Source organism: Vombatus ursinus, unplaced genomic scaffold (genome assembly GCF_900497805.2).
Source record: "Vombatus ursinus unplaced genomic scaffold, bare-nosed wombat genome assembly UNPS02014807.1, whole genome shotgun sequence".
Lineage (NCBI taxonomy): Eukaryota > Metazoa > Chordata > Mammalia > Diprotodontia > Vombatidae > Vombatus > Vombatus ursinus.
In genome coordinates this window covers 39,985,548-40,001,701 of record NW_020954585.1, presented here as the reverse complement: position 1 = coordinate 40,001,701, position 16,154 = coordinate 39,985,548, and the positions used below count along the sequence as shown (strand labels likewise).

General features: G+C 37.2%; 1 protein-coding gene across 1 annotated transcript in view; it reads left to right on the top strand.

The window, feature by feature from the left end:
* LOC114052128 (transient receptor potential cation channel subfamily M member 6-like) overlaps window positions 1-14,324 on the top strand; it is a 65,998-nt gene extending 51,674 nt beyond the window's left edge. The window contains exons 5-7 of the mRNA XM_027874627.1: window positions 6,628-6,752; window positions 9,023-9,194; window positions 14,146-14,324. Coding sequence (XP_027730428.1) covers window positions 6,628-6,752; window positions 9,023-9,194; window positions 14,146-14,324 — 476 coding nt within the window. The remainder of the gene's footprint in view (window positions 1-6,627; window positions 6,753-9,022; window positions 9,195-14,145) is intronic.
* The last annotated feature ends 1,830 nt before the right edge of the window (window positions 14,325-16,154 follow it).

Here is a 16,154-nt window from a genome sequence, read left to right as displayed (position 1 = left end):
GTTCAAATTTCTTGTTAGACATTCAAAGCTCTCCCCAATCTGTTGATATCCAACCAGGGTGCTCTCAAATTTTTACTTCCCTCTCTTTACTCTCTGGTCTACCCAAATTGGATTACTTTTTTTCTCCCCAAACATGCCCGGGAATTTGCCACTTTTGTGTATTTGCTTATGCTATTTCCTATGGCTAGAGTGTCCTTCCATTCCCCTTCATTGGCTAAACCACTGTAACTCTTTTAAAATTGAATTCAAATGCCATCTCCCTCATGAAAGATTCCCTTCATGTCTCTTCTGTTGTTAATAACTTTACTCCTTAGACTTCGTGTTACACTCTTTTTCTTCCTCTAATGTACTTATCATGAATTATTATGCATTATAGTTAACTATGTATGTATCTTATCTTCCAAGTAGATTATAAGCTTCATGAGGGCAGAGGCCATGCCTCATATAACTGTATTTCCCCTAATACCTAGTGGAAATGTTAATTAAACTGAACCAAGTTTATCTGACCCACTCACTTTTTTCTGACCTACCTCTAAATTAACTATGCCACGTGATCCTTGTTCTTCTCTACTTCTTGTAATATTCTTTGTCTCCTATGCTGATTTCCTTTCCTCTTGGCATGTTAAATGGGGATGTTTTAAAATATTCCATTCTTGGTCCGTTGCTCTTCTCTTCATTTCACTTTTCCTCTGATGCTTTCATTCACTCCTATAGTGAATATATATAGTATATACATATGCATATATGTGTGTATATACATGCACACATATCTATAGCTATATCTATATACCGCCTATATCTTTCATTTCTGTGCAGATGACTCCCAATTCCACGTATATAACCCAGATCTCTTTCTTAAGCTTAAGCAACATTTCCTATTGCCTATAGCAAACAATAGCTTCTTAGCCATTTTTTTCTAACTCCAGTCCCTCCCTCTTCTAATCTGTTCTGAATACACGGACAATACCAGTCAATGAACATTTATTGAACACTTGTGCTAATCACTGGGGACAAAAAGAAAGGCAAAAACTAGTCCTTACTCTTAAGAAACTCACAGTTTAATGGGGAAAATAAAATACAGGCTACTATGTACAAACAAAATCTATTTAAGATAAACTGGAAATAATCTCAGAAAGAAGGCACTAACATTAAAAGAAGATTGGGAAAGACTTCTTGTGAAATGTGGGATTTTATCTGGGACTTGAAGAATGAAGCCAGGGAGCCAGGAGATGGAGATGGGGAGGGAGAGAATTCCAAGTATGGGAGACAACCAGTGAAAATGTTGGAGTTGGGAGATGGAAAGCCTTGTGCTAGGAACAGCAAAGCAAGAAGGCCTGTATCATTGGCTGTCTGAGTACATGGAAGAGAGGTGCTAGGCATTTTGCTCAAAACAAAGGTGACAGAAGGAAAAGTTTTCTTTGTTCTGAGTTTACAAATACTGTGAATGACAGCTTTAAGCTCATCACTATAATCTTTCAATAGATCTATACTGCTTAGTTTATAATTCTTTAGCTTATTATTTAAGGCCCTCTAACATTTGGCTTTTATGGGACTTTCCAGTGTTATCTCTCACTACTCCTCTAGTAAACATTTTCACACCAGGAAAATCGATGTACTTTGATTTCTCTGGCAGTAACTTGTACTCTTCCGTCTTTGTGTCTCTGCTTATGATATTGTATTTGTTTGTATTTCCTCCTCCTCTGCCTAGCAGCACTCTCCATTCTTTCAGATGTGATTCCCATTCTCCTCCTTCATGAAGCTTTTCTTTTTTTTCTTTTCTTTTTTTTCAGCCAAAGACAAGGTTTATTAGAACATCTGTCATATTGGGCAGACTCTTAAGGAGTCTGAACATTAATTAGCAAGCTATTGGCTAGATTTTAAGAATCTGAGCAGTGACTAGATTTTAAGAATCTAAGCATCTTAATAGAGACAAGATGGACTTTATATACAGAAAGACTATGGAAGGGATGTAGGAATGGCCAAGTAATCTGGGAGGTAGGGGGAGGGGGATGGACTGTGAGGCTATAGTACATCTTGGACTTGGACCATAGATGGCCAAGGGAGAATGGAGCCTAGAGAGGATTAAGGGTGGGAAGTGGCCATAGGGAGGTAAGACAATGGAGGGCTAGATTAGGTTAAGGGTAACAGAATTGGGAGATTGGGCATAGCCACAATGAAAGGCCAGTTGATGGGATTATACTTGATGGGACCACCAGAGATTTGGCCATGTGGGAAAGTCCAGCGTTTTTCCTTTTTTGGGGCCTAGATCCCATCCTCATCATTCCCCCCTCAAACAAATGGGACCCAAATTCTTTATGAAGCTTTTCTTAATTACTACATTTGGAAATAGCCTCCTTCTTTTTTGAATTATTGCTTGTTTATTTGTATGCTATTAACCATATGCTGCCTTGTGTCATGTGATAGTTCATTTTTTTCATTCATTTTGGAGTGCATACAATATGTAAAACATTTAGGGACAGTGAGGTTTAGTGCAGGGAGCCGGCCTTGAATTGAGAAAGACCTGGGTTCAAGTTCTCCCTTTGACATGCCCTGGCAGTGTGATCTTGTGCAAAACATTTAACCTTCCAGTGCTCTAGGAAACTTCTCTTTGATTCAAAGTTGCAGGGAAGGTGACCTGCATTGGTGGAGGTAGTTTTTCCATACTTGTGTCAGTGAAATTACAGGTCTCTGTAATTACTCTGTTCCTATCCTTTAGAATGCATAAGGCATTGTACTAGGTCAATATGTCAAATTTAAAGATAAATAATACCTGATTCCTGCCCTCAAGGTACTTACTTATATTCTGATAAGGCAGTTAAAACTTATAAAAAACCTACTAAATAATACAAAGTAGATTATTATTTTATGTACCACAAAAAAGCTATGAATAAAATGGTGCTATATTTCAGATTAATGTATTTCCTACTAGATTATCAAATACCTGATGTTTTTGTTTCACAAATGTGTGCCTAGCACAAATGCCTTATATGTAGCCAGTTCTCAATAAATGCTTTTTGGATGATTGAATAGATGAATTGCAAGGAGTCTGATGAAAAGGAAATAGAAGATTAAGAAAAGGGGGAGGTTTTATCCTATCATTTATGGGTGATTGAATGGTGCCTTTTCCCATTTTCCTGGGGTATATTCTGTTCACATCTTTATATAGAACAGAAGATTGTACTTGATTTCTAAGTTCATTTTAAATTGATATTTTATTTCTACTGAAAAGATGAAAGAGATGATGGAATTTTAGGAATAAAAGAAATAGATGAAATTGAGCAAGGCTTTGTCTGAAGTACATGCTTGAAGTTTTAAGATCTTGGCAATGATGAAGATGGTTGAGTTACTTTAGGGCAACTTTCAAAAAGATTCCAAATGATGGAACCAAAATGGAAGAGTAGGAGCAGGAACTCATCTGAACTCTCCCAAATTCCCCTCCAAACAACTTTAAAATAATGCCTCAGATCTAATTCTGCAGCGCAGAACCAACAAAGGTTGGATAAAATAATTTTCCAGACCAAGACAACTTAGGAGTTTGACAGGAAAGGTCTGCCTCACCAGGCTGTGGTGGGCCTGGAGTGAAGTGCAGGCCATACCACTGCACCCATAGCAGGCCTTGGAGGTGGTTACATGAACAGCAGCAATAGCTTTAGGAGCTCTCAGCCCACAGATGGGAAAGGACTCAGACAACTGATGAGAAAGAGATTATGGGGGACCCTCTGTTGGCACTGGGTTTAGGACTCTGTTGCATTGCCCATACACAGTTTCAGGCCACAGTCCTAGAGTGAAGAGGAACACTAGCTTGTGGGTGAAGGAAAACAGGGATCCTGGTGACAGTTTGAGGGTGGAAAAGAATGCTTGTGATCCCTTACAAGGGAGTCATGTTCTTGGTCTCAATTCCAAGGCAGAAAGGAGCACTAGTGATTGTGGTGGCAGGATACCAGGAGGCATAGTCACAGTTCCAGGGCCAAGTTCCAGGGCCAAGTTCCAGGGCCAAGTTCCAGGGCTAGACTTGAGGTAATAGGGGAACAAGTTTCCTTCCTGGATAAAGACCAGAACACAGGCCAAGAGAGCAGGGACCACACCCCTCCTTAGATCATAGCACCTTGGAAGCATTAAAAATTTACAGACCCCCAGAAGTAGCTCTGAAAACAGAAGAATGAAAAACCTGAAGACATTGTCCCCTCCACTCTGGGAGTAGAGTTCAGCTTTAATAAAAAGTTAAAAGTCAAGAAATAGACTGGAAAAAAAGGAGCAAAGAACAACAACAAAGAACTTGATCATAAAGAGTTATTATGGTGACAGGGAAGATCAAGAAACAATTTTTTTTTACTAGTTAATTTGTTTATTTTTAGTTTTCAACACTCATTTCCACAAGATTTTGAGTTCTATTTTTTCTCCCCATCTCTCCCCTCCCCCAACCCCCAGATGGTGTGCATTCTGAATACCTCTTCCCCCAATCTGCCCTCCCTTCTGTCACCTCCCTCCTCTTCTCTTATCCCTTTCCCCTTCCATTTTCCTGTAGGGCAGGATAGATTTCTATACCCCATTGCCTGTATATCTTATTTCCCAGTTGCATATAAAAACAATTTTTGACATTCCTTTTTAAAACTTTGAGCTCCAAATTCTCTCCCTCCTTCCTCACCCTCCCTCATTGAGAAGGCAAGCAATTCAATATAAGTTACACATGTGTAGTCATGCAAAACATTTCCATAATAGTCATGTTGTGAAAGACTACCTATATTTCCCTCCATCCTATCCTGCCCCCCATTTATTCTATTCTCTCCTTGCAAAACATAATTGGCCAAATGCTAAAAGAGGTACAAAAATTTACTGAAGAAAATAGCTCTGTAAAAAGAATTGGCTAAACAGAAGAAGAGGTATAAAAGTTCACTGATGAAAATAATTCCTTCAAAATTAGAATTGGGCATATGGAAACTAATGACTCCATGAGACATCAAGAAACAGCAAAATGAAATAAAAAATATTAAAAAAAATTTGAAATTTTTTTTGGAAAAACAACTCTCCTGGAAAATAGATTGAGGAGAAATAATTTAAGAATTATTGGACTACTTGAAAGCTATGATAATAAAAGAGATCCTAGACATTACATTTCTAGAAATTACCAAGGAAAACTGCTTTGATATGCTAGATCCAGAGGGTAAAATAGAAATCGAAAGAATCTAATGATAACCTCCTAAAAGTGATCCTAAAGTGAAAACCCCTAGAGAACATTATAGCCAAATTCCAAAGCCCCCCAGGACAAGGAGAAAATATTGTAAGCAAACAGAAAGAGATAATTCAAATATTATGGAGCCATAGTCAGGCTTGCACAAGACTTAATAGCTTCCACATTAAAAGACTGGAGGGCTTGGAATATGATATTCTGAAAGGCAAAGGAGCTAGGATTATAACCAAGAGTAACTTACCTAGCAAAACTGGGTATAATCTGTGGGGGGTGGGGAATGGACATTTAATTAGAGGATTTTCAAGCATTCTGATGAAAAAACCAGAGCTGAACAGAAAATTTGACTTTCAAATACAAGACTCAAGAGAGGCATAAAAAGGTAAACAAACAGAAAAGAGAAATCATAAGTTATTCAGTAATGTTAAACCATTAACATACCTGTGTTGGAATATGGTAGCTGTAATTCCTAAGAACTTTATCATTATTAGGGCAGTTAGAAAGAGGATCCTTAGACAGAGGGCATGGGTGTGAGTTGACTATGATGGCATGATTTAAAAAAATAAAATGAAGGGGTGAGAAAGAGAGATGCACTGGGAGAGGAGGAATGGGAAAAATTATCTCACATAAAGTAGTATGTTTCTATACAAATTTTATTTGAAATAGGGGATTGGGAGTAGAGGAATGAAGAGAAGACCAATGTATGAAAAGACGATATAGGAAGGGCACACCTATAATGGTTTTCCCTTGAGAAAGGGAAATGGTGTAGCAGATAGGATGCTGGATTTGAAGTCAGAAAAACCTGGATTCAAATTCTCCCTCAGACAATTACTAAATGTGTGACATTGGTGAAGTCACTTAACCTTTGTGGGCCTCAGGAAAGGAAACTTAGCTGTATAATGAGGGGATCTAATGGATTCTAGTGGGGATATGACATGAAAGTGGGGATATGACATGAGAGAGTTAAGGTAAGCAAAGGACAGAGGAAGAATATTGTGAGTGTGTAGATTGGGTGTCCAGTGAGGAAGGTGATGCCAAGACAAAGTAGGCTTTGAAGGAGGGATGGGATAAGGAGAAGAAACTCACTTCATAAAAAGAAAAGAACCTTGAAAGGGATGAGGGGAAGCACTGGGATTAGATTGTGAGCTACTTGAGAGCAGGGACTGTCTTTTGTCTCTTTTTGTATCCCTGGTACTTAGCACAATGCCCGCACATGGTAGGTGCTTTATAAATGTTGATTGATCAGTTGGGAGAAATTACAGGTGTTAAGGGCCACCTACTTAAAACATCTGCTTGCAAGGGGAACAATGCATATTCTCACTTTCCTCCTCTCTTCAAGCCACCATGTTCTATATAAAAGTCTAAAGGGAATTGGGCAGGTAAAAGGGCACAATGAGAATTAGCAGGACCTAATGTTTGACCTTTGAATTGAATATTTGTAGGAGTCTCCAAGCATGTTGGGGATGCCCTCAGAGCACATTCCTCTCAATGCCTCAGAAAAATCTGGACAGTTGGAATCCCTCCTTGGGGAATTATTGAGAACCAGAGAGATCTTATTGGAAAAGATGTGAGTAAAATAAGCCTTTAAAAAAGTTAATACTTTTTCTTGTTTTTAATGGTGATAGAATGAAGAAATCTCCTTTTCCTTTCTTAAGAGGGAAGCTTTCTTGCTAGTGAATTGTTATGATTTTGATTGTGAAGAGTAATCGTCAAATAGTTTTCTACTGACAAGATAGCAGTAGTTGTGTTCTTAACAAAAGGACTCTTCTTATAGACTGTTAGGATATCACACTTCTAAAAATGTGTTGTAGGACTCCTATTGAGTTCTTATGTCTGAGTGTTCCTTGAAGTGTTTAATCTTACATAAAGGGAAATATTGACCTGAAAACAAATAATCACTAGAGTGGTTCCAATTTCTTCAGTTCTTTCAGATGATTAATTTTTATCAAACTCTAAGTAATTCTTTTGGCAGTTGCTGAAGTAGTTTAGCTTAGAGTTGTATGCATAGTAGGCTCATAATAAATGTTTGTTGGTGTTTGAGGGACTCATCAGCAGAAAGTTCAGCAATAACTGCTCATAAAGAGTAGCATCATCATTATCATCATCATCATCACTGTCATCATCTCCTTCTATTACTACTACTACTACCTACTACTGCTACTACTACTACTACTACTTCTACTACTATTACTACTACTGCTATTACCAACACCACCACCGCTATTACCAATAATTGACATTTATAACATTTATAACTACTTTAAGATTTTCAAAGTCCTTTATATCTGTTAACTCATTTGAGTCTTAGTCTAATGACATAGATATAACAACCCTGTGGAGTGAATATTGCAGATATGATTGTCTCCATCTTGCAGATAAGGAAACTAAGGCTTAGAATGGTAAAGTGTCTTGCCCATAATAGGTCAGCTAGCAAGCACTAAAGATAGAATTTGAACTGAGACCCTCCAGATTCTAATTGGAGCACTCCATTCACTAAGATAGAGCTGGTATTGAATGAGACATTATATAGTTCACTCACTCAATCAACAAGCATTTATTAAGCACTTAAAAACAAATACAAACAGAAAGAGAGACAGTTCTTGACTTCAAGGGGAGAAGGTGTCACAAAAGAGGAAGCTGAACAGGGGAAGATGTCATGGTAGAGAAAGTCACTGGAATGAAGACATGTTGGGCCTAGTGATCTCCTTAAACAGAAGTTCTAGGAGGAGTCATCTAGTCATCTAGAAAGGAGAGGCCCAGTGTAAACTACTTCCAGTGTATAAAAGGACTAGAAAGGACTGGAGTGATGTGTACTGGTGAAAAGTATTTCCACATCTGAAAAAACCATGGATTCTTATCTAGAATTATTGAAGAAGATGATGTTGATGCTTTCTATAGGGCGAATTGCTATTTCATTTGTTTATGATCATCCTTCTGACTTGAGATATTGATTGGTTGGAGACACTGCGATTTAATTAGCAGAGTTATTTTCATTACTAAGCATCACTAGGAGTTGTGATTTCTTAAATGTAGGTAACTGAATCTATGAGCTCTATGACTCCAGTAGATAAGTTCTGTAGAATAGCTTGAGGCACCCTAGAGAGCAAGGGACTTGCCCAAGGTCAAGTCAACAGGCAGCAAGCACTTATTAAGCATTTACTATATGTCAGGTATCAAGTGAAGCACTGGGGATAGAAAGAATTGTTGAGCTTGGGTTCTAGAAGATAAGAACCTGCCTCTAATACTTAACTTTGTGATCCTGTGAGAATATGAATTCCTGGAGAGTAGAGACTGTCCAACTTTTCTACGTGTAGTGCTTTACATACAGTATGTGCTTAATAATTGCTCATTCATTTATTCATTCAAAACTAACCCTTAACCTCAAGGTACAGTATTTTATGTCTTCTTGAGTCCAAGCCCAGCACTCCATCTACCATGCTGTGATGCTCCTATTATTATCATTATTGTTACTATTGTTGTTATTATTTTTATTATTCTAGTAAAATAAGAATCTTCAGTTAAAAGTACCCAGATTTCCATATTTTACATACGTTTTTCATTTTCTTTTAACTGGACCTTGTAGTTTTCCTCCTTAAAGGAATTCTTTCCAACTCTAAGGAACTTCTACCAGTGTGGATTTGTATCTTTTCTTCAGTTGATGGTCTTAAAGAGTTGTGTATCCTCTTGCTTTGTGTACATCTGAGACCTTAGTATCAGGTTCATTTGGTATTGGGATTCACTGGGACTCATTCACTTTACAACTTTATGATTTTCAAACTCAGGACTTGGACCTTTGTTCTCATTTTTGATTGCTTTTTGCTCCCTTTGATCACTCAGGTAGTCTGCATGTACCAGACTCTGGGCAATCCCCTTAGCAAGCTGACCACCCTCAACAGCATGCACTCATATTTCATTCTGTCAGATGATGGTACTGTGGGGAAATATGGAAATGAAATGAGGCTGAGGAGGAACCTAGAAAAATACCTGTCATTGCAAAAAATACATTCCCGTAAGTACTATTTGGCTGTCAGTAAAGAAGTATTTATAGAATGTCTAGTATGAGCAAAGAAGGCACTGTACTAGGCACAGTGGCACTTATTGGAAAAAAAAACTTAGAGGTATCTAGCCTAACTCTCTCATTTTTCATATGAGGAAACTGAGGCTAAGAGAAATTAAACAACTTGCTCATGTTTATATGACTACTATATGTCTGAGGTAGAATCCAGATTCAAGTCTTCTTTATTTCCAGACCAAGCACTCTGTCTGCTGTACCACCACCTGTCTGTAGTAAATAGGAAGAAAAAGGAACAAAACAAACATACATTCAATCACAATGAACAGAATGAGATAGAATGTATTAGTGGGAATAATGAATTCCCCTTGAAGTGGTCACATTATTCAAATTTGTCCTGAGTATTTCCATTGCATTGGGAACAGTTGTCATAACTTATATAACTATGCCTTGGGACCTAGCTAAATGTTAAATTATGTGGTAAGTCTATAAAAGTTTAGAGAGATAAGGATGGTGATAGAATATGGAAGTTCTTGATCCCCTAGTAGTGAAAGAATTGGGGAGCCATTGAAGATTTTTGAGTAGGGGAATAGAATGATCAAAATAGTGTTTTAGGAAGAGCATTCCAGGATGTAGGTGGATTGAACGAGATCTTGGAACCGAGGAGATCAGTTAAGAGGCTATTGTAGTAATCTAGCAATGAAATAATAATGTGTCTTAATTAAGGTGGTGGCAGTGGGAGTGAAGCTTTTAAATTTAGGGGAGGAGCTTGGTCCTTTGTTCCTCTATAGCCCATGAAACATGCAGCTAGGTGGCATGATGGATAGAACACTGGACCCAGAGTCAAGAAGATGTGAGTTCAAATAGGACTTCAGATATTAGATGTGTGGTCCTGGGCAAGTAACTTAACCTCTGACTGCCTCAGTTTCCTCATATGTAAAATGGGGATAATAATAGTACTTACCTCCAAGAATTGAGAGGATTAAGAAAAAAGGCAATATTTGTAAAGTTCTTTGCAAACCTTAATGCCCTATATAAATACTAGTTGTTGTTAATAATTATGTTGTTATGGATACAGAAGAGGTTTTACCAGAGAAATATAAGAGTTACCAAGAGGTACTCCTCGAAAGAAGATCATACATTCTTCTGGACTATTGGCAGATGCTTGAAATTTCTTTAATTTTAATTTTTGATTCCTATTAAAAACTGAATGTGGGGCAGCTAGGTGGTGCAGTGGCTACAGCACCGGCCCTGAAATCAGGAGGACCTGAGTTCAAATCCAGCCTCAGATCAAACACTTGACACTTACTAGCTGTGTGACCCTGGGCAAGTCACTTAACCCCAATTGCTTAAAAAACAAAAAAAAACTGGATTTAAGGCAGTGTACTATAGTGGATATAGAACAGGAAGAGCTAGGTTTAGGTCCTGCCTCTGACACACAGTAGTTGTATCACCAGGCAACTCTCTAATGCTTTAAGTTGTGAAACAGTTGCTTAGTTATTTAGTTAGTTGAGTGTGTTTCCATACCAGTAGTTGACTTCACCAATGAAATCATAGTTCTCTACAAAAAGCAAAACAAACCAGCCCCCACCTCCCATGTCCTTAGAAAAGTAATGAGTAAATCATTAATACCATAGGATGAATGAAGGAGCTGAGAGGTAGGCTTTGATTACACAAGGGAGACAAAAGTCCCCAGAATGTCCACAGTGGTGGGGATGAAAGAGAAGAGAGGAACCCACTAGGAGAAAAAAAGTACAAAACTGTGGTTCTTAAGATAAATTTAACCTACTTAGATATTTTGACTGAGGCTACCCTTTTGGAATATGTCAGATTCCCCATAGCTGTTTGTGCCTGTTTCACCAAATCATTCTGTATTCAGCTAGGTAGCCCAGTGAATAGAGAGTCAAGAAGACTCATCTTCCTGAGTTCAAATTTGGCCTTAGACACTTGTTAGCTGGGTGACCCAGGGCAAGTCACTCAATCCTGTTTGCCTCAGTTTCCTCATCTGTACAATGAGCTGGAGAAGAAAATGGCAAACCACTCCAGTATCTTTGCCAAGAAAACACCAAAAGGGGTCAGAGTTAACCACTAAACAAAAACAACGACAAAATATGTGTACATGTTGTGACCCACTCCATGCCCCCCACCGAACCTCTTTCAGGGCAGGGACTTTTATTTTTCACTTGAAACCCCCTAGGCTTAATACAATACCTGACATATAGTAGGTCCTTAATAAATTGCTTACTTGTTGATTGATTGTTTGGCTAGACTCTCTAGTGGTCTTCCAGGCTTAGTGGTATAATTCTGTAATTTCCTATGAAGTCCCCTTGGATTTGTATGTCCTATATAGTCACAGATAGAGATGTTTCTTTCAAGGACTTTAAAACTTCTAAGATTTTATTTTGTAAATCAATTAATTTTAGTTTACGATTCCCATTAAAAACAAAATTTAAGGCAGTGTGGTATAGTGGGTGTAGAACAACACCTAGATTCAAGGTCATCTTCAGGGTGCTGTTCCTTTTTTTGTTGGTGGAGTTGATCGTATTGTACATTAAAAATTAGTGGTTCCAAGGACATTTTTAAAAAAAAAATGTGGCACAAGCATTACTCAGAACACAAGGCTGGTCTTCTTACTTAAAGGGCAAAGCACACTGTGCAAACATGCTATCATATTGTCTTTTTTTGCTCTAAAGTAGACGTAATGGGAATGCTACACCAACTATTCATTCATCCATTAATGATAGGATGAAACCTCCTCATTTGTGTTGCTCCCTCCATTGTTTTTCAGTCAAGCAAATATGAATTCTTCATCATGCCTTGGATTTGAAGAAAGAAATTGAATAGACCATTTTGTATTCAGACCTAATACAAATAATGAAATTGCTAAAAAAAAAAAAATTAAACTGCTGTAGAGGTTACTAGGTTCAACTGTTTGGAACATAGCCAGTATAGCTTAGTTAGTTTATTTTCCAAAAGGATGTGCTGACAGTTTCAAATTTAAAGGCATGGATTATAGTTGTTAAGAACAAAACAAAACAAAAAAACAGCCTTTCCACAATCTGAGTCTCCCCAAACAGGAATGGTTTCTCTCTTGTGTCTTTACCAGTGTAGCAGGAGACTTTTATTTGATAGCATGATCTCTCCAGTGACGCATGGGTTCACTTTACCATGACACTTCAGAAATCAATCCCTCGGAAAAAAATGCCTATGATGGATGCAAACTGATGTCCACAGTATTGGCAGGATACTTTGAAGAAAGCAAAAATAAATGTGTTTCTCTTTAGAGGTATTTAATTTTTTCTGCCACATAAAAACGCAAATAGCAATGTTCTCAGGTTTTGATAACGTAACACATTTATGAGATGATTTGTCTCTCTTTGGGGAGTATGATGTTAAAAATTACAGTTACAAATACAACAGTTCCATGTCTTTATGAATATGATAATAGTTATAGTAAAAGTATCTGGTTCCTATTTTGAAATAAAAAGCTCTATAGTGATAGAATTTGGAAAATTTAGAAAATGTTCTGCTGGTGATGCAGCAGTATGGAAATAGCTGATAGAATATGCAAAGAATTCTACTTTATTGACCATAGTATCTCTAGGGCAGTGGTCTTAGAGAGTTTGTCGTGAAGGAGTTAACGCTTCAGATTATATATGACAGTGTTTTGGCAGCATCTGTCTCGATCTAATTGTTCAGAATATTTAAATCATTCATTATGTCACCATATAAAATAAGCCTGAATAATTTGAAAAGCCCAATTCGCTTCAACATCTGAATAATGTTTTGATATTCATTTATTCATTCGTTAATTCAACAAGCATTTTTGAAATGTTTACTCTGTGCTAGGCACTGTTCCAGGTGCTGAGGCTACAAAGATTAAAATGAAACAGTCCCTGATACCAAACTAGGGAAATCTCCTTCATTTTGAAGGAGGAGAATGATAGGGGGGAGGGCAATGAAAAGACTCAACTCTAGGATTTTTTTAAAAAAAGAAGAAATTAAGTTTGCCATTTTTTATATAAGTGCTGAGTATGTGTAATAAAAGGGAACATCAAATTAACATGTACAAATTTTAAAAATAGAATTAAATTCACAAAGGGTGTAGATTATATAACAATATATCATAATCATAAAAATTCTTTAACTTAGAATTTCTGGATACAAGTGTTGAAGGCATATGGAAAAAAAAGTCATTATTTTTTGACTTCTTGGTTTGAAAAAACTACTGATATTAAAAAAAGGTATTTAAATTTTTAAGTACATAATTAATTATTGCTTAATAGATTAATCCTAGAGAGTTGTCTGAGAAACAGAGAATTTAAGTGGTTTGCCTATGGTCCCACAGCTAGTGAGTATTAGATTGGGATTTGAACTCAAATTTTTCTGACTCTTAGCCCAGCACTCTATCCACTGTACCATTCCACCTCTATAATAAAGACCTTAAAAAAACAGAGGAAGAAATTTTCTCAAACTTATCATTCACTAACAATCAGCTGTGCCATGTCTTGGTAACCAAAAATGCAGAAATAATACAATTTTCTTTGTAATTTTGTAATATTAGGAAATAATAAATTCTTTATTAGTGCTGCTCTTTTAAAATAGTAAATAGATGTGAACTGTAGTCCTTGAAAACAATGACCAGACCTTTGAATTCTTGGGCTCTAAAGAAATCAGTATAGTATACAAAATAGAATTTGAATATATTTTTCAATTTCCTTTTTTTTTTCTTTTTCTTTTTGTTTAGCTTTTTAGAAGATATATTTCACTCTGAGGCCTCTGACATATGTTGTTTTAACTTCAAAGACATCCTGCTTGATCTTGAAATACCTTGTCTATACAGTGTGATGAATAGGTGAAAAACAGATTGACTGTCTTTCAGGAAATAAATTCTGTCCTTTGGTTGAGAACCTTGGATAATAGTTTGGTTTTCTGTGTTCTGAAACAGGAATGGGCCAAGGTGTACCAGTGGTGGGTCTGGTGGTGGAAGGAGGCCCTAATGTGATTCTCATGGTGTGGGAGTTTGTCAGAGTAAGCTCCCCAGTTCCCGTGGTGGTCTGTGAGGGTACAGGCAGAGCTGCTGATGTCTTGGCCTTCACTTACAAACACACAGCTGATGAAGGGTGAGTTTGATGTCTGCTCATGTGCCAGGGTTATTAAGCACACTGAATGAATTAGGCAGGAAAGACATTTATATAAACTAGGATAAAAGAAAGCACAGAATGATAGAGCAAGAAGAGATCTTAGAGGTCAGCTAGTCTAAGCCTCTCATTTTACAGATGAAGAAACTTAGGTCCAGAGAAGTGACTTACTCAAGGTCACACAGGTATTAAGTGGCAGAGTATGTCCTAAATAAGGAAGATGGGAGATTGATACTAATGGGAGTACTGACAGTTTCATTCTGAAGCGCTTTTGTATTTTAGTTGATGCCAGAATGGCCATTGCAGGCATAAAAAAGTAGGATTTAGGATGTGGGAGTGCGTGGAAATAACAAAGAGAAGAAATTGGTTTTCCCCCTCTTTCCTAAACTCCTGTGTTGAGAATTATAGGCCATATTTATCCGTTTTGGCTAAATGGAGTGTGTATCCTCTCCCATTTCACATTCTTCAGATAAATAGGTAGCTTTGATTTGCCCACCATTAAATTTAGCGAGGTATTCTGCCGATGCTAGAAGTATAGAAAGTTTGCTGTTCTTTTAAAACCAGGCTCCAGGTGAACAAAGCCAGAGCTCCAGATCTGAAATGAAAGGTATCGGGGCAGCGAGGTGGCACAGTAGATAGAGCACCTGCCCTGAGTCAGGAGGACCTGAGTTCAAATCTGACCTCAAACCAAACACTTGACACTTACTAGCTGTGTGACCCTGGGCAAGTCACTTAACCCTAATTGCCTAAAAAAAAAATTATGAAAGTATCAGCTTCTTCTTTTGGCCTCCCTTTTAACCTTGCTCCTACTTTGTCCAATGCTTTTCTAGAGAATTTTTTAATGACATATTCTCAAGGTCTGGGTACCCTGTGCCCTCTTTGAACTTGTATCATACTTACCTCAACCTGTGGATTTATTTTGTCCCTGGCATACTTAGAGTCTCAGAAGTTAGGTACTAACAGTGCCATTCTTAGTTATATTTCTTATCTTTCTGATTACTTCTTTCTCTGTACTGTGTCAAATTATGTCCATTTGTCTTTCTCCCAGGGAACTCCACCCTTTGGTGAAGGAAGAAATCATTCATATGATTCAAAGCACTTTCAATTTTGGTCCTAAACAGTCCAATCACCTTTTAAAAATTTTGTTGGAGTGTATGGAGCATAGAGAATCTGTGAGTATGATTGATGGACCTGCTTTTTTTTTTTTTAGAAGCCTGAAACTCTTGGCTTTAATGAATATGTATCTTTTTTTTTAATCCCCCTCCAACATTCAGTTTTCAGTTTTTTTTTTAATTATAGTTGCTTATTCTATACAGTTTGACTTTCTATTCCTTTCCTGTCCCCTTTATACTGCTGGTTTCAAATCCAACTGATCATCAATCATTCAGGCAAATATGAATTCAACCATTCCATTCAATTTGACATCAATTAAGCATCCATTTTGTGCGTGGCACTGCTAGGTGCTGAGGATGCAAAAAGCAAAAGAAGGAAACAGTTCTTATCCTCAAAGTGCTTATTTTCTGTTTTTGGGACAGAACTTGTACTTACATAAGGAATTAAAAGATAATTTAGTAGGCTAATAAGTGACTTAACTTGCCTATATCAGCCATACATTTATTCATTTAAAAATTTATTTAAATTTTTACTGGTATCTTTTATTTTTATATATGCTCCCCAAGGGCACATCCTTTGTAGTTAAAAATAAAAAGAGAGGGAAAAAGTTAAGCAAATTCAACTAACATATTAACTGCTAAGAGTCTATGCAAAGTTCCACATCCTTCATCCCCCACTTATGCAAAGAAGAGAGGGTTTTAGT